The sequence below is a fragment of the Ambystoma mexicanum genome, chromosome 3p (genome assembly GCF_040938575.1).
Source record: "Ambystoma mexicanum isolate Mex_15411 chromosome 3p, UKY_AmexF1_1, whole genome shotgun sequence".
NCBI lineage: Eukaryota > Metazoa > Chordata > Amphibia > Caudata > Ambystomatidae > Ambystoma > Ambystoma mexicanum.
This window is the reverse complement of record NC_090925.1, coordinates 883,308,062-883,331,778: the sequence shown is the minus strand read 5'-3', so window position 1 is coordinate 883,331,778 and position 23,717 is coordinate 883,308,062. Positions and strand designations below refer to the sequence as shown.

Below are 23,717 nucleotides of genomic sequence, written 5' to 3'. Positions count from 1 at the left end.
TTGCAGCTTTATATAATGGGCGTCGGCCAGGGTGGCGGTAAATGGCGTGACCTCGGCCCCATTCTTCCTCTCTTGGGGGACGCGGCAGTGATGTCCGATCTCGCCATTGCTGTATGCTCTGGCAATAGAACCCCTGGCCATAGCAGTAAGGAACCATCAGGGGATAACGGGGGTCCACTGTGGGGACCTAGATTTCAAGCTGTCGCTCTTTGCAGATGACGTCCTGGCCTACATATCCAATCTGCGGCAGTCACTTCCTAACCTACTCAACTTAAATTGCACCTTTGGTACATTCTCTGGTTTGAAAATTAACATGGAGAAATCGTGTCTGATGCCTATGGGCAGGGGTGATTCGGAGATAAGGGGAAGTGACTCGTGGGAAGGTATCAGAATTGAGCAAGTGGTTACGCCCTATTTGGGGGTGCTGATCCAGAGGGATCTTACTCACCTCTTTGAAGTCAATTCTCCCTCTACCCCCGTGTTTAGGGCTAAACTACTCTCAGATCTCTGCTACGTGCCCCCCCCCCCCCCTTACTCTTTTGGTTTTGCCGTATGGTGTCAGTCAAGATGAATATATTACGATGGCTGCTTTCTCTTCTCTGCTCTTCCAGTCATAATCAGAGTCATTCTTTAAGTCCCTCCACTTAGAGGTCCTCCGGTTTATCTGGAAAGGGAAAAAACCAAGGGTCGGGCATGGGACCTTAACTCTCCCTAGATTACATGGCGGCTTCGGCCTGCCTGATTATCAACTTTATCCCAAAGCAGCTAAGTGTGTTTTTGGAGCACTTGAGAGACGAGTTGAGGACATATTGGTCATACATTGAGGACGCCCAGGTTCATCCCAGAAAAGTCAGAGCTCTCATGTGGGCCGGGGATGGAATCTGATCCACCCATTTAGGCCTTGGGAATGAGTCATCACAGATTCCAGATCTAGGAAGGGAGCCCTTGCCAAAGTTTATTCTGCTCTAATTACGGCAGGCGCATAGCCCAGTCAGAACTTTAAGACGCACTGGGAGAGATGGCTGGAGAAGGAATTGGATGACTTAGTTTGGTTGTCCATTTTTAAGGTTCTCTTGTCAGGTTCTCTTTATACGGCGGCTATAGCACACGACTTTGAGATCTTGCACTCATGGCCCCTCTCTCCAGAGAGGCTTGCTAAAATGTATCCGGGAACTTCTCCGATATGCCTGAGGGGTTGTGGTCAGCTTGAGTCCCGGTTTCACCTTTGGTGGGGGGGCCCATTATACAGACAGATTGGTCAGATCTTCAGGGCTGGATTAAGGAGATCTCTAGCGCCAACCTCCACCAGCAGCCTCTTGTCTTCCTGTTTGGTGTGCCGGCCCCAAACTCGGATGAGTCTGCTATCCCAAGGGTGGTTCAGGCCATGTTACATGCAGGGAGGATCGCCCTGGCCCAAAAGTGGGAAAGTGGTGGGGTGCCTTCCAAATCAGACTGACTGGCTAAACTCTGGGCGATATTTACGTATGAGAAAAGTTCAGCCCTCACTCACGACACTATGAATTCATTTTTGCTAGATTGGATGGTGGTTCTGGTCCATGAAGACTGAATGAATGAGGCTCTGAGGTCCGGGGTGTACGTGTGGCCTCCGATGTATGAACTTCCTCCTACTGCGAATAAGATCCTCTAATGCCTTGACGATATGAGCCCCCTTTGTCAGCAGTGACATTTTGTTTGGTCCTGGAGCTCGTACAATGATTGTCTCTAATCTGTCCTGGGTACGATATGAGCGGGGGTTGGGAGAGGGTGGGGAGGGAGGGTAAGGGTTGCTCGTGTTTTTCGATGATGCTTCTTACTAGTGTTTCATGGCTTTGTATGGTTTTTGGAAATGGCTTAATAAAAATTCATGTATAAAAAACAATTGTGTATATGTGCATTATAAATGCCATATTATATCATATATACCTGTCCTGGATCAGTCACAGGGCTGTATTAAAATCTCCCGCCCACACCACTTCATACCCCGGGAATGTCCGTAGGTGTTCGGAGCATTTCTGGAGAAATTCTGGGCAGTCATAGTTAGGGCCATATACATTTATAAAGAGAACGGACCACCCTGCTATCTTCCCCGCTACTAGGAGAAAACCACCCTCCTCGTCCGATATCAGGTTGTGCGGTTTGAATTCCAATGACCTGTGTATGTATATTGCGACACCCCTAGGAATGAGTGGTGTAGGATGAACCGTACCTGTGGATTCCCCAACCAGCAAGACTGGGAAGTTTATGCCCCTTCCCCAAGTTGGTCTCTTGAAGGCAAAGAATGTTCACGTGATGTTTCCTGGCATAATTTGAGATCAAGTATCTTTTTTCCATTAGTGAACCCTCAGCTGTTCCAAGTGACCAGGCTGACTTGTGTACTGGGGGGAGTATTTACCCCTTGTGAGTGATCTCATTATGTGGAGACTGTAGTTAGGGTCTGGAGGATGTATATACCGTATTCCGGGCTCCGGATGGTGTGTGAGGTGCTTGGTCAGCAGTAAGTGTGCAGAGGACCTCGTGGTCCTGGAAGAAGAAACCCATCCCCCCTCTGAACTTTGTTTCAATACATTTAACACTGAATGCTCCCCCCACCCACGCCAGAAACTCCAACCTACCGGCCAAATCAGCCAACCCGCCTCCCAATCAACACTAAACTTCAACCCCAAACAAGTTGCTTTACCGCTGGGCATGGGGAGTGTCGGCGGCCGTTGGGCTCCCAGTTTGACCAGAGGCTCGTTGCCACATTTATCATGCACAGTTGGATTTCCATACTCAGTCAGTATTCCAGTAGTTGCAAAGTAGATCCCCGGCAGGGCGCCCAGGAGGTACCTGCCGGTAAACCACGCTCAGGGAAAGAATCCAGTCTCCCTCCACGTTCCTCTGGAGATCCGGCGGAGGCAGGACCACTGTCAGGGATTTGAGGCAAACCGCTCAGTGGCCTCCGGGGACGTGAAAAACAAGGTTTTCCCTTTGTGGAAGACCCAGAGCTTGACTGGGAGCATCATTGAATAGCAAATGTCTTTCTTCCTCAGGATATTTTTTGCACTTTGGAAGGGCTTCCTCTGATCTTGTACCTGTTGGCTGAAGTCCGGGAACAGTCATATTGTTGCCAAGCCCCACTGCAAGTTTTTTCCTCCCTTGCCGCTCTGAGCAGGATATCCCGATCTCGGGGTTCCTGGGGGTAGTCTGATAGCAAATGAGCGATGGGCCCTTTCCACCATGAATACGTCTGTGACCGGGGGTCGTCGAGGATTTCTTTGAGTAGTTTTTCCTCAAACTGTTCCATGTTGTCTGTTGGGGTGGACTCGGCAAACCCTATGATTCTTATATTGTTTCTTGGTGATCTCCCTTCAAGATCATTCTTTTTTTTTTTTAATAATTCTGTTTATTACGTTTTAATAACACAACAACAAAACAGGCATGGGTCAAAGGCATACAACAGATCATGACAGTAAGGCAGTTTTCAAAGAGGCCGAGGGAACCCAGTGGGGCCGAGAGCCATCAGACATTCGTTGGGTATGGTAGGTGACCAATGTTAACAATAGTACATTTCTATTTCTTTCGGTACATTTCAGTTAGCGTCCAGCCATTTACCCCATATTTTCTGGAATTTGCGGGGGCACCCTCGTGCATTATAAATCCGTCGCTCCAGGGCCGCGCATCTGTCCAACTCATTGCCCCATCGGTTCACCGATAGGGGGTCGGCAGAGCCCCAGCTAGCCGCGATCAATCTTTTGACTGCCCCAAGTGCCAGTGCCAGAAATATTCTATCATGTTTTGAGAGATCCACTTCACCTCGGATTCCCAACAGCATCATTTTGGGGTCTCTGGGGATTGGTGTCGCCAGGGTGGCAGAAATCGTGTTGGTACAGCTCTCCCAGAAGACCTGTAAGACTCGGCATTCCCATAACATATGGTAAAAGGTGGCCGGTTCTGTTTTGCATCTGAGGCATGTCCCATCATCTAGTCCACCCCATCTGACCATGGCAGTGCGTGAATAGTATGTGCGGTGGAGGATCCTCAGTTGTATAAGCCTGAGTTTAGAATCAATACCTATTTCTCTAGGGGACATTAATGCCTCTGCCCAGTCCTCTGGTTCCATGTGACCTGTATCCCTTTCCCATTTTTCTTTGAGCCCGTCCAGCTGCGTCGCCCCGAAGGAGTTAAGGGCTTGATAGAGCGTGGAGGTGACCTTGGAGGCAATGCGTTGCGGAAGGATGTTAATCTCAATGGGAGTACAGGGGGGTATGGTCGTCGTGTCAGGGAATTGGGTGCGGATGGCGTGGGTCATTTGCGCATGTCGAAACCGGTCCATAGGTGCGAGGTCGAAGCGCTCTTGCATGGTCTCAGTCAAGGAGGTGGCCTTCTTGTATCACATGTGCTAGTGTATGTATCCCTTTCGCGCACCAGTGACCGAAGGGGCCCATCTTTACTATTTCTGGGAGGAGTGCGTTGTGCCATAGGGGTTGAGATAGTGTTGGTTTACCTTTCCAGCCTATCAGTTTGTGCGCATCCCGCCAGGCCCGGCAAATGTGACGTGTCATTTTGGGTAACAACGGGGGTTGGTCGTGGGTGGCGTACAGGGTCTGTAGTGGGGTTAGTGGGGTCATGCTCTCCATTTCAAGACGGATGTGGGGGAGTGTGGGGTCTGCATGTATCCAGTCATTTACCACCCCAATCTGGGCTGCAAGATAATAGGTGCGAATGCATGGTAGACCGATGCCTCCCTCCCATACTGATCGCTGCAGCGTCTCCAGGGCGATCCTGGATTGTTTCCCTCCCCACAGCAGTGTGCGAAGGCGTCTGTTAATGAGTGCGAAGGTGTCTCGGGGGATTATATGGGGGGCGTTTTGAAGTACATACAGTAGTCTGGGGAGGGTCAGCATTTTGAATAGTGCCGCTCTGCCCAGTAGTGATAATGGGAGTGATTGCCAGTGGGAGGTGTCCCTAATGAATCGGTCAATTATTGGTTGTAGATTGAGTTGTAGGAACCCCCCCAGTGACGGGTCGAGTCTTATGCCCAGGTATTTGAGTTCTCTAATGGAGACATGATATGGGCAGGCTTCAGGGATCGCAGACTCCCCTCCCTGGATCGGGAAGTAAATGGTTTTGGTTTCGTTTACTTTGAGGCCTGCGAAGCGCTGGTATTCTCTGAGGATGTGGGAGACGATCGGGCAGGAAGTACGTGGGTTACTTAGGTATATGAGGAGGTCGTCCGCGTAGAGGGATAGTCGGTCCTCTCCCCCCCCCGGCCAGGCGAACCCTGTCCAAGTAGTGTTGGTCCTAAGCTCAATTGCGAGAGGTTCTATGGCCAATAGAAAAAGCAGCGGGGAGAGAGGGCACCCCTGTCTCGTGCCCCGACCCAAGGGAAATGTTCGAGAAGACCTACCGTTCACCCTTACCGTGGCCTCTGGGTGTGCATACAGGAGTTTAACCCACGATATGAATGTTTGCCCCAGGTTCATTCGAGTCATGATTGCCCACAAGGCCTCCCAGTCCACAGAATCAAATGCTTTTTCAAAGTCCACTGCCAGGAGGGCCAGTGGGGCCGATATTTCCTTGGCTCTACTCGGCGCCAACTGAACTCTGCGCAGGTTCATGCGGGTGGATTTGTTGGGCATAAATCCGCATTGGTCGGGGTGAACCAGGGTCTCAATAACCCGCAGCAGTCTGTTGGCTAGTGTTCTTGCAAGGACCTTGGCTTCGCCGTTGATCAAGGATATTGGGCGATAGGAGGCACATTCCTCCGGGGGTTTCCCGGGCTTATGTATGACGACTATGCATGCTTTCCTGAGGTCCGGGGGGAGTGCCCCCAGCTCTTTGCTGCGTAGAAACATACGGTGCATGTGGGCGGGCATTGAACCGCCGAGGCATTTCCATGTTTCTGTAGGGAACCCGTTGGGACCCGGGGTCTTCCCAGGTTGGAGCTGTGCGAGCGCCTCTTGTACCTCAGTTACAGTGATATCGGCGTTCAGGAGGTCTGTTTGGCGCTGAGAGAGCTTCGGGATCTCAAACCGGTCAAGGTAGCATGTGGGTTCGGGAGGCAGGTGCTCGGCCGGTGGAGTGTAGAGTTTCTCATAGTAGGCGGCGAATGCTGCGACAATGTCCGAGTCGTCTGTGAGGAGCATTCCGTCTGGGGATTCAATTGCCCGCACATGTCCCTTGGTCTGCTCGCGCCGTTCCAGCCAGGCCAGTGTCTTATTCGCCTTGTCACCTCGTTCATAGATTTGGCTCCGGACCAATTGATGGGCTGTCCGTGCATTGTCTAGAGCCAGGTTGCTAAGGGCCACTTGTGCGGTGACCAAATCTTCCTTAGCTTCTTGGGTGGAGTGTTCCAGGGTTTGTTGTTCGCACTCCAGGACGCGCGCTTCTGCCTCTTTGATCTTTTGGATTCGTCTTCGTTGGTAGGCTGAAACTTCCGAGATAACTTCCCCGCGGAGGACAGTCTTATATGCCTCCCAGAGCGAGATTGGGCAGTCCACTGATCCTTCGTTGTTTTCGAAGTATTCTGTTGTCTTCTTCTCCAGTTCCTCCGCTATTTCGGGGAGACGTAGGTGGTATGTGTTCAGGCGCCAATTACGATCCGGACCACGGCAGGAGTTCTTCATAGACAGTAGGAGCGGAGAGTGGTCAGAAATACCTCTTGCGAGGAAGTCAGCGTCAAGGAGCCTGTGACTTACATTGCGGGGGACGAAGGCATAATCGATTCGGGAGAATGACTTGTGGACACCTGAGAAGAAGGAGAACCCAGCCTCGTTGTTGTGGAGCGCGCGCCATGCATCTGTCATACCCAGAGCTTCGGCGAACATGGCAAGTGGTGTGGGGGCAGGACAGGAACCTGACCTCCTGTGAGATCTGTCGATTGCAGTGTTCATCACTTCATTAAAGTCCCCGCCGATCACCCATACATCGGCCACATCCTCAAGCAGCCGGCTCTGTAGCTCGGAGAGTAGCTCTTTCGTCTGTGAGGGGGGGGCGTAAACTGCAGCGAGGCCCCATTTCTCGCCCCAGATGTCGGCCAGTATCATAACATATCGGCCCCGGGGGTCGATCTTAACCTTCCTGACCTGCAGGGGGACTCGCTTGTGAACCAGGATCATCGTGCCCCTAGCTCCTGTTGTGAATCCAGCCTGGTAGGTGTGAGAGTAGTTGGATTTTTTGAAGAAGTTAGTGCTCGTGCCTAGCAAGTGTGTTTCGTTTAGTAGGGCAATATCAGGTGAGTGACGGTTAAGGTACTGGAGCACCAGTCTTCGCTTTATGCTGGAGCCGAGGCCATTGACGTTCCAGGAGAGCACGGTCACCTTGTTGGAGTTCATTCTCTCTGCGTGGGGCACTTATCTGGACATCTGGGAGGATCAATGGTAGTCCTATACGCTCGAGATTTGTGCAAGGCTATACCTTCGGGGGGGATGCCCGAAGGTCTTCTCGTGTTGGTATATCTCCTGCCTGGATGATGATCGTGTCTGTGGTCTTGCCCATAGCCAATACTTGGTTCCCTTGCCAATGCTTCTATGTGTCGTATCTTCTTGTTTCTTGATTCGCTTTCTTTATGAACTTTGAACTCCCCCCCACCCTGTACTTCCCCCCCAACTGGGAGCACCTGTCGCCCAAACATTAAACCTATAACTTTATGAACTTCTTCGGGATAACCCGGGTGTGGTAGCGCGCGTTTGGTCTTAGGGGGCGGCGGCCGCTAAGTGAGCATTTCCACTCTACCAATCTGCAGTTCGGGCCCTTCAGTACAGGGTATTCATCCTTTTCCCGCCGGGGTCCTTGACGCTTCGTCATCCGCTGCAGACGGGGAGCGAGGGGGCGAGGGTCTCCCAGGTCGGGGTCGCTGCGTGGGTGGGCCCGATGGCCCACGTCTCCCGTTGGGTTCTGTGAGGACATCAGTTTCAAGCCAGTCCCATGCATCTTTGGGGTTGTAGAACAGGTGTGTAGCGCCCTCATACTGGACTTTTAGCAATGCCGGGAAGAAGAGGGCATATTTGATGGATAGTGACTGGAGCTTCCTCTTAACGGAGTCAAAAGATTGGCGGGCTTTTTGGACTTCTTTCGTGTAGTCGGGGTAGAAGCCAACCTTGTAGCCGTTGTATGTGATCGGGCCCATGGCCCTCGCCATTTGTAGGATCGCATCCCGGTCGCGATAATTCAGTAGGCGTGCAATCATTGTTCTGGGTGGGGCGCCCGGTATAGGCCGGCCGGTGGGGACTCTGTGTGCCCTTTCCACCAAGAAGAATTTGGATAGCTTCTTCGGGGCGAAGATATGAGTGAGCCAATCTTCCAGGAAGAGTTATGCGCAGGGGCCTTCCTCTTTCTCCGGTATACCGAGGATCCTGAGATTATTGCGTCGCGCCCTCCCTTCACTGTCTTCGGCGCGGTTTTCTAGTTGGGTCACCTTTTGGGCAATCGCAGTGAGCTGCTGTTCCATGCGGTGGATCGCATCTTCATTGCTGGACACCCTCTGTTCTGCTTCGCCCACTCTGGTCGACAAGTTGCGGAGGTCTTGGCGTATAAGGGACACCTCCGAGGATAAGCCGCCCATTTTAAGTTCCAAGGACGTCCTCGAGTCCCCAATCGCTTTCATGAGGTCTGATAAGGAGACAGGAGGGTCTCTGAGTTCTCCAGGGTTACCTTCTTCTTCTAGAGGTTGGGGCTCGCGTTGGGGAGGGGCCCCCACGGTGTAGAGATCCATCTTGCTCTGTAGCGTTTGCCTCCTGGTTTTCTCCTTTCCCATGTCGCGATTGGGTTCTGTGTAGTAGGGGTCTAGCTGTTCCCCCTCGGGGCGGGATGCGCACAGTGAATCGCGGCCAAGGTCACGTTTGGGGTGTTCGCGGTGTCGTCGCTCGGCCTCACCAGGCGGCGTGATGCTGGCACTTGTCTACCTCGGGCGTACCGAGCGGCCAAAGTGCGTGGGACTGTGCCCGTGTTCTACCGGGAGTGCTGCGCTTCGGGGTGTGAGGTAGGTGGTCCCAAGGGAGAGGCAGGGCTGTTCCACTGTTCACGCGGAGTTTTGGGGTCCACCGCGGACACGTAGGTCGTAGCAGCGCTCTGGGTCTGGTGCTGGTCTGTGGCACACCTGTGTACTGTGGGTTCTGCAGCAGGCTGGTTGCAGAAAGGGGTCGCAGGGGAGAAAAACAAGCAAAGCGTCCGCCCCCCGCTCCCTTGTACCTGTCGTGGGTGCCTCTGGTTGCAGCGTGTCTTCCTCAACAGGGGAGCGCAGCTCACGGCTCCTGCTGCCGCTCGACCCTGGGTCTCAGTCTTGCTGGTGAGGGGGAGGGGCAGAGGTCCAGCGGGTAAGGCTGGTGCTGCAGAGCCCAGGCCGCAAAGCCTCTCCAGATGCGTTGCTCCCGTAGTGTGTAAGCCCCTGTTGTCTCGAGGGTGGAGGAGGTGGGGGGGGGGACCCTCCTCAGCCGCTCAATGGCCCCCGGAGAGCGCCGCGGGGTCGCGTACCGAGCGACAATCTCGCCTGGGAGCTAGCGAACTCAGCGCCTCCGGGGGGGAGGGGCGGTCCTCCTCTTCCGCCCGCGCCGCGATGGTCGCCTGTCGTCCGTCGGCGGTCCGCGGGCTGGTTCTGGTGTCCCCCTTCCCGGTTTCTCTCCGGAGTGCGGCGTCAGCAGCTCTGATGGGGCCGCCACCGCTGGTGGGCGGTTGAGGCACGATTAGTCCACGTAAAGTGGAAAATATGCAGGATATTAGCAGCGGCCGCCGGGAGCCGTTGGTTTTAGCAGCGCATACGTCGCTCGCGCATGCGCACTCCTTCAAGATCATTCTTGCCCACAACTTTTTTGACCGTTTGTAGCAGTGACGCCACCTTTCGTTGGAGTTCTGCAATTTTATCCTCTTCATCCCCGATCCGGTGTTCCACCACTGACATTCTGCAGCGTAGTTTGTTGATTTGGATCGCTGATACATCTACTTTGCCTGTTAGCGCGTCAATTTTAACGCCCAAATTGTCTGTGCTGCTCTTTAACACCAATAATGTCTGGTTAACGGCTGAGATGTCCAACTGGGAGGGACCGGAGCGTCGTCCTGTTGCAATGGGTCTCGGTCCCTTCTTGCAAATTGGTCCATCTTTGATTGTTTCATTTGGTTGCCCAGCCTCTGTATTCCCACACCTTTGAGTTGATCTATGTGCTTCCAGATCCTGTGGGTCATTTGTTTGTTAGCTGCCCTGTAGGGCTGCGGGGTGCAGTTCTGGCCGGGGTACACGGGTGCTGCTTCAGTCTGTTGGTGCAACGGTACAAGACCTTCGTTTGTTGCAGGGGCCAAGCTGGAGGAGAGTATGGTCCGCCCCTATGAAGCTCTGGGTGCCATTTCGGGAGTTTTCCTAGTGACCTGAATGTATTAGTGGCATCACTGTGGCTTAATGTTGAGGGCATGGGGTCTGTGTGGGCACGCCGCCTGTATTTTTGTACAATTGAATTTCCCTGGGCAATCACCCATTACCATATGACCTGTTCGGCGGTTGGCGGGGGCAAGTCCACTTGTCCCTGTGCCTGGCTATGGTGCCCATGAGGTAGCTGTAACGCGAGTATGGGCACCAGGATGCTGATCCTGGGCAATGTCCCAGAGGGGAAAAGGAGTGTGGTGCGAACCCGCCCAGCAAACTGTCTAGATGTGTAGCACAACAGGTTGCGGTATGTTGAGGGGCTGAGGCTGTTTGTCCGTAATAGATCTTTTTGCGGAGAGATTATGGTTCTACTTTCCCTCCCAGCCCCATCTGCCTCACCAACAACCAGGGTAGGGCAGGCCCGCAACTCCCGATTCCGGTTAGGGGAGTGGGGGGGTGTAGTGTGCATGGGTCCCCCCCCCCCCAGGCTCCCGACTCACCGTATATCGGATTCTGGGTGGCTGCCAGGCATTGCGCTGCCACTGATGTGGCCTCTTCCTGGTCTTTTCTTCAGAACCCCTCTCCGCTGTCACCCTTCAAAGGGTGCTGTGCTGCAGGCACAGGTCCGGCCCTCCGCACGCCACTTCACTCCCCTCTCCTTATTCTCCCCAAGCTTGTGTGTTGCTGGCCGCATGAGCCAGCGCCCAGGTTCGCCCCCCAGATGCAGGGGCTCTGTGCTGAGATCAGCCGTGGGGCAGGCCAGGCCGAGTCGTTGGCGGGCTGACAGGGGAGCCTGGGGGGGGCTGCCAGACTGTGCAGTCCCTCCCTGGCACAGCCTATGAAAGGAGGAGCCCAAGCCGCCAATGCACTGCGGGCCGTGAGAGGCGGATGACAGAGGCCTGTCCGGACCCAAGGATCACAGGGGAGTCGGAGCGCACTCCGCTGAGGCTTTGACCCCAGATTGGAATCAGGACCACGGAGCGTGTCAAGGTGATGTTCAACCAGATGACCAAGCGTGTCTGGATGGCTTGCGAAGAGCGTGCTGTTGGTGGGGGATTGGTTGCTCTCTGAATCGAGGCCCGCCGCTGCTGGGATCCAAGGAGGCCGCTGATTCTTAGGCAATTACGGGGTCTCTGCCAACCGCCTCTGAATCCACGTATACCGTAGACTGGGTCCAGTGCAGCAATCCATCAGTTTTCACAGCGGCAACGGAGCTGGAACACCAAAAGTAGGGCCATATGTCAGAACCTCTGCTGGGGCACTCTCAGGCATCGGCCATTCCACGAGCCGCTCAACAGCGCCCCCCCCCAACCAGCATCATTGAGAGCCACCCTTTGACTTCACAGAACTGCCTTTGCCCTTACTCTATGCCCGCTTACTGCTTGGACCCACCTGATAGAATGTGCCCAAACTGAGCATGATCCACTCGCACATACATTCGACATTGGGTCTCACTTAGCCAGCCCACCAAGAACTGAACCCAGGTACTGTTGACTCTCAACTGCCGGCTCAGTCCACTGAGATCTTAGACACTGATCCCTCACCCACATGTTGCCCTGCACATTCTTTTTTTTTAATCCAAGATATCATTTTTGTGGCTTGTGTTTACCTGGCATGCCTGGAATTACAATCTGAGTGCTACTTCCGCAAGTCTGCCACATCTTCTATGTTCTTTCTTTGGGCTGGGTTTTTGGCGAATATTTTCTATTTGTTTTACATGCAGATGGTTTGTTTGATTAAAGTATGTCTTTTTTTTGGCATCGATAATCACTTGGTCAGCCCCTGCCCCAAGCCCAAAAAAAGAGACGCAAGAAAAGATCTTGGTTCTAAACACCTACTGGAACCCTCTGCGAATATCGAACGAACAGTTCTTGATGGAGCTGGAGTTGACAATTGATGCAGCCCTAATTGAAGAAAATGTCAAACACGTAATGATTGCAGGAGACTTGAAGATCGACCTATTGCCGGCAAGAGAAATTCGCGAGGAAGGGCCGCTTTGTAGTCCAGACTCGCGAAATCCAGAGACCTGCATAACTTGCATCTGATAAATGATAATGCAAACCCGACCCATATTCCAACATGGGGAAAAAAAGGGCGTAGGGCTGTTATTGATTACGTCCACGTGTCTAGAAGCCTTCTAAAATATTTTACGTCCTTCAAGGTGCGAAGAACAAAAAACAGCAATCACAATTTACTACTATATGAGTGGCATACAAGTCTAAAGGAAGAACGCACTCGTCTCTAGAAACGGATACACAGGGTATCCGTATCCGTCTCTCAGGCACAGCAATTGGCGCCTTGACGAAAGAATACACAGAATGTATGAGTCGGGGCAGACACAACCCTGAGAACATAACAGATTATTCAACAGCCCTGACAGTTCACAAAAACCCTGTAAAGAAAGATGCTCAACGGCCAGCAATGACAACCCACGCCTTTAACAAACAATTGGTGATGAAAAGGAAGCTTGTCAGAAAACTAAAAAGAAAAGCAAATTAAACAGACTTGGAAACCGACATAGCTGAATTGAACAAAGTTACAAAAAAATATCAACAGTGGCTTAGAGCGAATAAACACCAGAGAAACCAAGACGATGCAGAACTGATGCTGCGCACTATCTGCAGCAAGAAAACAAAGGACTTTTGGTCACTAATTAATGGAAAAATAAAGGCCGAGAACCAACCACTGAGCAATGCAGTGGGTGAATTGAGCTGGATTAAACATTTCGAACAACTCCACAAAGCCCCCATGAAATCTCCATCATCCTCTTCCACTGCTATAAAAGTAAAATGAAAGGTCCCAACGGATCAAGAAACAATCATCAACAAAATAAAAAAACTCAATGGTTCATGTGCGGTGGGACCAGACGGCATTCTAACTTCGATCTTAAACAAAAGGCGGAAAGCTGGTCCAAGTTTGTGGGAGAAGTGTTCAAGTACTGTAACACAGCGTCAACCATCCCCCTATCTTGGAAGAAGGCAATAGTTGTGCCAATTTTTAAGAAAGGTGCGAGAGTCAATCCAAGCAACTATCGGCCCATATCATTATTAGATTCGATTGGGAAACTTTTTGCTGCTTTCATCCTGGAAAGCTTCCAAGGTTGGCTAGCTTTCGGAAAAATGACTGACCCGTTACAAACAGGTTTTGTAAAAAAAAAAACTCAGGAACGGCCACCAACATCTTAGCCATAAGTACTCTGAAAGCAAAAGTCATTGAGGGCCATCCCAAAATCTACATGGCTTTCATTGACCTAACAAAGACATTTTACTGCATTGACAGAACCTTTCTGTGGGAAAAACTAGAAAATCATAACTGCCCACCAGAAAGCCGTAATCCCATCAAGGATCTGTACAGTGACACATCGATGTGTGTACCCCTGAACGAGCAGGGTCTACAGTCATCTTGGAACAAAATCGAATGAGGAGTGAAGCAAGGACGCCCTCTTGCCCCGGCACTCTATAACGCATATACTTCGGAGTACAAAAATCTCGAGGCAAAAGTATGTATATTCCCTCCAAGACTAGGTGAATAGAGGTAATCAAGAATGCTATATGCAGATGCTATCATCTTGATGGACCATACGCCGATAGGTTTACAAAGACAACTTACAAACTTCGACTCCTACCTCCAAGCAAACTATCTACAAATGAACCAAGAAAAAACTAAAGTTACGACTAAAGTTATGATCCTTGGAAAAGGCACGAGCAAAAACGCAAACTTCGTATGGAAGGTACGAGAGGAAACCCTGGAAATTGTTGAGGAGTTCAAGTACCGCAGAGTTCTATTGAGTAAAAGCACGAAAGAAAACCTGATGTGTGAAACCATCCTGAAAAAACTGCGCCTTCTAACACAGACCAGAATACTGTCGAAGAAGTACGACCAATTCTCAATAGCACCCCTTTTGACATTCTACAGGTGAAGGTCATCCCTTCATTAACGTATGGTATGGAATCAATGCCCTACATCTCACCACTTTTTTGGAAGAAAACAGAAGGGCTGTACTGGCGCAAAGTACTAAGTCTACCGCAATCCACTCCAGTGGTGGTCATCAGGAAAGAACTAACACTCCAGTCCATAAACTCCATCGTAACATGGAACAAACTGATGCTTTATCGAAAGACGCTCTTGCCAAATCCATCATTGATACTCAAGGCAATAGAGCAAGTACGTGTAAGATGCTCCAACGATGGGAGGAGAAAATCAATCAACGCCTTGACTGGGCAGGCTGCTCCCAAGAGGACCTTCTTCGTAATCCAGGAAAAGTAAAGAGGCGAGTGATGGAAAGAGACTGGATACAAACAATAGACGAAGTGCAACTAGTTAAATCTATTGCCGACCCAGTAAGAATCAATGAAACAAGAGCCTATATACTGAAGTGTCCCTCCAAGAAGCTTCGTGAAAATGTCATGCGCATCCGCCTGAATATCTTATACACAAATGAGAGATTAGCTTGGTGAAAACAAGTGAACACCAGCCTCTGCTGATTCTGTCGCCAACCAGACGCAATCGAAACTCTTAAACATCTGCTCCTCACTTGTAGAGGGGTGGACGAGGCCCGCACTTTCCACCTGGGAACATCTATTTGGCAAATTTGACTTTTTAGACGAAGAGGGGAAATGGAACAATTTGAGTGGAGAGAACATCAAATGGACCATTGCAGTGGCAGGCTTTTATGAAGGCCTCGGTCTACTGAAACTCCCGGAACCTGACAAAACAGACCTCATAATTTGAGGAGATCAAACCCTCCCTCTTCGTTTCTTTCTTCCCTCTTCAAATAGCAGAGGCTGGCACGAATAGGACTTTTTTCTTTCATGGACTGAAAGACTAATCTGCAATGAGCAACCTTGTAAACATTTGTTTTTTAAACAATTAAATCAAGTAAAAAAAATATATCTTTTTTTAAAACCTTGGATGGACAGTCCCTTTATTTTAGACTGCGAAACCTTTTTTTTGAGTCACTACTGGTTCACCTTTATACACCTCTTCAGTGCAATGCCTTCCCTTGGCCCATGTTACCACAAAAGGTGAAAGAGACATATCTCTTAACTGTAACTGTTTTACCTTTATAATTGCGTTGTGTTTTGGTTTGTAGATGTCAGGGCTCGAGAGCACTCCCAAAGCTTTGACAGTCAGTGGGTCTGCGTGGGTGAGGAACAGAGTGCAAAAGCAGCTTGTCAAATGTCAGTTCCCAATAAAAAATGGTTACTGAATTTGTCCAACTGTGGATGGAAGGCTGAGTCCGTATTGTATGTAATTGAAGTGTCAGCCTGATCCTCACTCGCGCATACTGCCCAATGTGGTAATGGAACATGACTGAAAGTGGTAGAAAATATTGCCACGTTACATTAACATTTATTGAGATGTAGAGTGTACACTGTTTTTTTGTCAGAGTTAGTGTTGAATGTTAAAAAATTATTACTCTTGGCACATCAAATTCACACACATGCCACCAGATTAGCTCATCCATTTGCAATCACATACTTTTTACGTGTTCCCTATTTAAGTCGCGTTTTAAGTGCAAAGAAAGTTTAGGAATTGCAAGACACTACAAGAATAACATTGAAATACATTCAACAGCCATGTGTCCAACGATGATGAATGCAAATTGGGCTTTTACTTTTTTATTAAAAAATATATATACTTGTAAAAAAGCTCATATGTATTCTTTGCTCTTGGGTTTTCTTTTGTACAGAGAAATCGAGCATAATGTCCTAAAGAACTGGATAATTCTGCATTAATGGACCATATGACGCACGCAAGGATAACTAACTCTATGCACTTTGGCGCCAAGTCTCCCGTGAATCCCTGTGTATATACTCTCTACATCTTCCCAACAGATGGTACTGTCTTGTGGCATGCAGAGTTCAATTCGTTGGAGATGTGTTGTGAGTGGAAAAGGACAGAGCCCCTTTAAGAGGGAAGCTCAAGACTATGCGAGGGAGCGGGAAGTGGGAGGAAAGGGAGGGACAAGGGAAGAGGGAGGGCAGTGAGGAGGAGGAGGAGGAATAGGAATAAAGGTGTCATCGGTGAACATGGCTCCTGTGCTTTCTGTTCAAAATGTATATGTAAAGCCCCACTAAACAGTACATCAACTGGCGACGAGGCAAAATGAACACCAGCAGTGACACGTAGACAATACCCTAAAATATGAAGCCCAGCAGTGGAGCAGCAGCAGCAGGAAGGACCACACGACCAGCAGTAATGGAGGAACGCTATGCCCAGCAACGCTGCGGTGAGCCACACGCAACCAGTAAGAAGAGGAAGGACAGAGAGAACATACCAGGGCAGCAGGAACGAAGAGGCTCCATGCCTGTAGGAGAGCTAGGATGAGGAGCACCCAGCAGAAAGATGGGCCAGCAGAGCCCTGCAGACACATGGGAGCGGCAGACCTGACCCAACTGTGACAGAAGTAGAGCAGCGTGCCTGTGAAGCGGCACGCAGCACCCCGGCGAAGTGCCGGGCAGCGAGGAGTGCAGCCGAGGGAAAGACTGTTGAGCCCAGCAGGTATCCAGTGGCATGGTGACAGGAAGGCCAGCAGCTTGCAATGGAGAAGGACGGCACAAGCGGAATGCAGCAGAGGATGGAAGATGTGCAGCCCGGCAGCCCACGCCGGTGAAGGAGAGACTCAGAGAGGGAAGTGTCCAGCAGCCCGTGCCGCAGCACGGAGGTGACCGGCAGGCATAGGAAGACAGAGGGCCCATGTGCCAGTAGCGGCGAAGGCCCGCAACCGTGACGGCGGGCCGGTGTGCCCTGCAGTAGCCCAGGAGGGCGAGCGCGCCCAGCAACAGTGAAGGGGAGGCAGCGGAGAGCAGGAAAACGGAAAGTCGGCTCCCTCCCAGGAACGAGCGTGCACCACAGAAGTCAGCGCCCCTGGAGATGGTACAACGGTAAGGAGTACACACCCCAGTGGGCCCACGCTGCCGCGCACCCAAACACAGTCCGACAATACGCACTACAGCAGCAAAACAGTGGGTAAGCGAAAACCAGCAGCGCCAAAGCCCCACCCACTTACCAGTCACAGCGGAAGGCGCCGACAGCCCCTGCAGTGCAACGGAGCACCCCACCCGCAGGAACAGCGAGTGACACTACACACCACTTCCACCAGCACGAAGATATGGGGTGTGGTAAACCAGGGACACCCCAAGAATGTGAACTGGCCCTCATTAGCACACAAGGGAAAGAGGAGCAGCACAAAAGGCCGCCCACAAAGCCAAGTCTGCCCGAAACCAGACACAAACAGGATAAGCCACCAGCGGAGCCCACCTCAAACACGCCCACTACAAAGTCATCAAGGTAACCAAGAAGATTACCCTCCACCAAGTGCCAACATGAAGGCTCCTCCACCACAGAGACTGATAGTGGCGCAGCACCACCCACACAAACCAAGGGACCGAAAGACAGCAGTCTGCCGCCAAGGAACGCACAAAAGTGTGCAGTGACTCCATACCCATAATTGAACACTGGACACCATGATTAACCAAGCAGATGCCGACGCAGGTGCGCAAGCCCTAGCAAACCTGGGCCCCACATCATATGCTGCCGTCATGAGAAGGCCCAACCCATTCACCTTGAACCTGCACCACGACCAAGGAACAAGATGGGAAGAATGGGTCGAAGAGTTTGAAGACTTTCTAGGTGCAATCGGGAACCAAGACCCGCCAAACAAACTCAGCATATTCAAGAACATGGTAGGAAGGGAGGTAACGGACATCAAGACAATTCCAGCAATAGACAAGGCCACGTACCAACGCCTCCTCAATGCAGTCAACGACAAGCTGATAGTAGGCCCCAACAAAGACTACGAATGCCTTGCATTCAACAAACACAGGCAGCGTCCACACAAATCCATTGGAGAGTTCGTCTTCCGTCTCCTGCAGAAGATAGTGGACTGCGACTTTGCCAACTTCAATGATGAAGAAGCTATAAGACTGAGGATCATAGAAGGGTGCACCTCGTCAACGCTCAAACACTTTCTCAAAAAGCCCCTACCCCTAGCGAAAATACTCAATCTGGCAAAAACATACGAGAGAGTTGACGCACAGGCAGCCGCCATTGAAAGAAAAGTTAAACGTGAAGCCATCGCGGCCCTGACGGAAGGGCAACCGCAACACTCTAAACCCACTCGACCGTGGAGAAGGCGGAAACTTAGACACTGGGAAACAAAGCCCAAGCAAAGAGCAATGCCACGGGCGAGGGTGGAAACACACACACAACCATACCCAGCCTTTGGACGAACATGCTGGCGCTGTGGCCAGGAAGGTTTTATTCGGGCAATGTGGAGAACAGGACCACCCACAAGCTCTGCATGCCAACCCACACCACCAGCCCAGGCAAGATACCAGAGTCCAGCGATGGCACGATTAGACATCAGGGAAGACATCAAGGCCATGAACACCAGTCCACCTAAATATCACAGGCATGCACAACCCCTTTACCCTAATTTAACCCACCCAAAAGGGGACGGACTGGCACTTGGCACACAAACTTCACTCGTTCTGCGAGAGGACTATGAACCTCGCAACCACCCAGTACCCTTTGAGACATCATACGGGGGGGCATGGAAGCCACAGGAAACGTCGGTACAAGGCAACTGTACCAGACAAGGGCGGAAGAACACCCTCTAAACAAATCCCAATGCCGTCCGTTGGAGGACAGCACAGACAGTACAGCCAAAAGGACAGTCACAACGCGACCCAACCCAAGGAGAACGAAGAGTGCCTGACGCCATCAGCATTATACCGAGTCCCGCCATAGGGCACAGCCGTCTCAGCCACCGGACAGCACTACAGCATGCACTAATCAGCATTCACTATAGGTAATTAAAAGCAACCCACAAGAAGGACCACTTTCCTGAACAAGATGCGGGAGAGGCAAGCAAAGCCAAAGGACAGACGAACTGCACAGAGCCCATCCTAACGACAAGGGACAAAGAACAAGTGACGGCTACGGCAAGGAACTATGGCAGAATTACGCCAAAGGAGTCCCTCCTCCACAAGTTATACTATGAAGAGCATGAACCAACGAAAGTGGAAGTGGTCGAGATGGAGGAAAAAGAGAGCAGACTCATGAAACACCGCAACGAGAGAGTGCAGAGGACTCGCGAGCAAGCAAGCGGGCCCCATCGAACCACAAAGAGACCCCAACGGCTCATCGACCAAAGGTAACCTGGGAAGTCTCATGTTAAGCAAGGGGGAGGTGTTGTGAGTGGAAAAGGACAGAGCCCCTTTAAGAGGGAAGCTCAAGATTATGAGAGGAAGCGGGAGGAAAGGGACGGACAAGGGAAGAGGGAGGGCAGTAAGGAGAAGGAGGAATAAAGAGAAGGTAATTGGTGAACATGGCTCCTGTGTTTTATGCTCAGAATGTATATGTAAAGCCCCACTAAGCAGTACAACAAGATGCAGTGGATGATGCTTGTAGCTAATCTTCTTTAAAGAAGTGTCTGAGTCTTTTTTATTCATGCCCGGCATCCCTTACGAGGCCCCGTTAACATCCAGACAGAACACCACAAGGGGATAGTGGAGGGGCTGTTGCAGGTACCTGAGAAAAGGGACTGTGCAGGGAAACACGATTTCTTAGTAACGTGGATTTTTAAAAATATATATAGTCAAAGGTGACATTTTAATAGGTACTGAGCCACCACTTTTGACCAATCTAGATGAACCAATATTACATGAAATCCACGTTACATGAAGACTTTTTAGCAAAATAAATGGCATTCTGCACTAACTAAACAGCAGCTTTCAAAAGTGATGATTTGACATTGGCAAGCGTGTGCCACTAATTTCATTCAATTCCTTTTTAAAATGTTATTTGTATATGCCAAGATTAAACGATTGAATCGACAAATCAAATTAATTTCATTTGAATACTGACCTGATTTGAAGTGGAAGCACCTAACACCAGCAAAATAATTAGAAATAAACATTGACAAGTTGACCGGCTAAATTCAGATGTGTTCATATTATGTGTTGGGGTGGGTGGAGGGATGGCTGTCAATTGATGGTGCCAGCCTATGGCAAACAGTACATCCATTCGACGGTGGTGAACGAACAGTAATGTTTCAAACTATTTTTTATAAAGTAATACTATTAGTTGCGACCTGTGGATGAACACTGCCCCGAAAACAACGGGTAAAACCTGCTGCCTGAAATTCCCTTTGCAATGCAATGCACTCTTGTGGGAAAACCTCTAGAAATGGAAACCCCCCCCCCCCCACACCCAAGTTCAATTCTCCTAACATCCGCTTTCAGGTAATGTGAGCCTTTTTATGTTAGTATGTGATTGCTTAAATGTGAGACCATTTTGCTCGGCCTGCAGGCATCACAAGAAGGAGTGTTTGTTTTTTGCTGGTGGAGTATTCAAATGTTACTTGCCCAAATCTGACTTTACGTTACATGGCTAACAAGGGTTTGTTAGAGTGAGAAGTTCCTAGAAAATAGACTTGTAATCCATTGCTATGTGATGCAGATCTGAGGGGAAAAGTAGCTGGCGGAGAGGGGTTGAGCATTCCTTTTAGACGCATGCTGAAACTATACATTTTTAGCTCCTAAATTGAGCAGTTCCACTTCCCAGTGCTGAGAGACACCTGGGTGAATGGTTGCTTGACAAATATCGCTAACCTAACACAATCTTTTTGCGTTTTTGATTGAATCTTGCTTTTGTGTGATTATTTTTCAGATGGGCATGGATGGTGCCTAGTTCATGGTATGGAGCTCCGGCTTCCGCCCACTAGCTGGGCTCCGCTGGTCTTGCGTGGTGGACGTGCATGCGTTTTGGATGGTGAAAAGGTGTCCCCCTTGCTCCTGGTCCCGGCCTCTTCTGTCGTGCCCAAACACCTGGACGACAATTACATTTGTCAGGAGTGCGCCATTCGGTAAGTCTGGGTGACCCGCAAATTATTTATAATTTTTCAGTAACTGCTTCAGAGGCCTTTATTTAGAGAAAGGAGGGTTGGAAAAGTCTTACACCGGGAACCTTTCCTTACCCCACTCTCTCCAGTCGAGTGCGCAGAACTTTAGTTCAGTTTCTGGGTGCCTTGGAAATGCATGCAGGTTTAAGGAGAGGACTAGAGCTTCCTATAACAGCCCCTATGTGTGGTCTGCCATGTGATACCTAGCATGTCAAATTTAAGTGATGCAGATTATTGGTGGAACACAACCTGCAAACACTGCAGTATATGGACAGGGTTACTCTTAACCAATTGAGTGGTACTACATTACCTCAATTTTTGGTTTATGCCTAATTGTAGTTGCTTGTAGAATTTTTGAGTACGGTCTTCTCGAGGTATCAAGTCCTTTCCATTTATGTATGGCGTAACCTGAATTTGTTTTCGGATTAAGTAAATCAAAGCCGCCGTGTGTCTCTGTGGGAGGACATTTTATACCAGGTTACGTTTTCAACTCTATGCTTTTATATATTTTCACATTTTAATTTTGAAAGGGATATTTCAGAGTCACTTCAGGTTAAATTCTGCGTAGGTTATGAATCCTAAAAGGTATTTGAGATAAAGGCATCTGAACATGGGGGTATCTCCAGGTCTTCTGAGTTTCCTCTCTGCAGTTATTGTGGCAATGGTGGAGAACAGTGCCCTTTTCTCGATAGTCAAAGACCGAAAAAAAGGTTTGGTTTTTTTATTTTTAATTTTTTAATTTTTTTATGGGGGTTCCCCCAAAACCCCGTTTTCGAAATTAAAAAAACTTTTTTACCAAACTAAAAAATATATAAATAAAAATTTGAACCTTTTTTTTCGACCCTTTGACTTTCAAATAAAAAGGTCATTCGATCCTTTATTTTCGAAACTTTAACTGGACACCCAGTACTGCTATACACCTTCCTTCTGTGCTTAGCCATTGGGTGGCCATGAACCACAAGTCATGTCTTAACAGAAACTTAGTGACTCGAAAGACGGACCCTGTATGGCAGCTAAAGGAAACGTCAACCAAAAAGTTTGCCTGATGAAATCTTAAGGGTTTTAGGCGCTCAGACACATTTTGGGCCCCTCTCAACCAAACCAATTATGTCCTCAAACAATCTTCGTAAGCCCCTCCCTCCTAATCTCGAACAAATGCCATCGTTTGGCAGTGATTGAAATAAGCATGGAATATCCTTGAAGGCCCCAACTCACCTTTCTCTGTGCTTTAATGAGATTAAGCAGGTGGTTATAAAAGCAACAGTAGCAGTTCAATGTGGTTATTTTTTCAGCATAATACAGGACTCGGTTAAATAGCAACCACCAGGAAGGAATACAACCTTTAGTAAACTTGCAGGATACAGATCAGTAGTTATATAAAAAGTTAGTTATGTGAGAAGGTACCCTTTCCCCAGAATAGATATAAAATACGGATTAGCATCCATAGCAGGAATGTCCAAATTCTCAAACGTGTGTATCGGATGCAGATTGTAACCCGGTAGATCCTCTGCAGTGAATACGAGTTGGCAGTTTCCAGCAAAAGGCAAATATCAGAGCATAGACCAGTCTTAGAAGATGCGCATGGATTTCAAGTGGTGTTGGCATGAGTGACCCACGAAACAAATTACTTTGTGGTGTGCAACATATGAAAGGGTTACTACAGTAATCTATGACAGCAGTGAGCTGGCTTGTTTGCTGAGGTTATCCTGAGAAGTAAATCACTCTTAATGACTGGCAATGTTGAATGTTTAGGAAGTGGCCATTTTGAAAGGTTAGTCATGGAGATTCAATGGGTTGCCAAAGAATAGCCATTGGGTTAAATGGTGAAACTGGGATTTAAACCCAGTGAAACATTTTTGTGACTGACTACATGGTTTCCCTTTTCTGGTCATACAGAAAGTTGCAATTGTCTGTTTCGATGGTTTAAACGCACCCAAATAAAAATGTGCGAGATGTTAATCCGTAGTTCTTGTTTGACGCACACAATTTAGCTCACCAGATACCTTTTGACATTGATCTCCCTCCTGTCCAAAGGCCCCCATCTACTCAAATGGCCAGATAAAAGAAAAAAGCAAGCAATGCAATGGGCTAACCATTGCCACCAAAATTAGATCGAAAATCTTTTCTCCAAAAACGGGCCAGTATTTCCTCTGGGGCACGCTTCTGCTGCAATACTATATATAAAAGCACTTGGTGCAGAAAGCAGTGAGGCCCATGCTCATATCTTTCAAACTTTAGCAGAACTGAAGGCGGCAGAGCAGTGATCTTGGTGTGCAGAGAGCTGCTGACAGGCCTGATGTGAGCTGCCTCTAATCTTGCTTTTTGTAGGCAGCTTGCCCTCGGACATGGCCCGCTAGAGATTTCCGCACCAATGGAGGAGGAGGTGCTAGCGGCCCTGGGGAGTGGAGAACCTCACCTGATGTTGGCAGCAGTCAAGTGATGACCCACATGCACAAGCGTGACTACATAAAGAAGTAT

General features: G+C 49.6%; 1 protein-coding gene across 1 annotated transcript in view; it reads left to right on the top strand.

The window, feature by feature from the left end:
• The window catches only part of LOC138579638 (uncharacterized), a 600,935-nt gene that overhangs the window by 346,138 nt on the left and 231,080 nt on the right, over window positions 1–23,717 (top strand). The window contains exon 5 of the mRNA XM_069649890.1: window positions 21,008–21,203. Coding sequence (XP_069505991.1) covers window positions 21,008–21,203 — 196 coding nt within the window. The remainder of the gene's footprint in view (window positions 1–21,007; window positions 21,204–23,717) is intronic.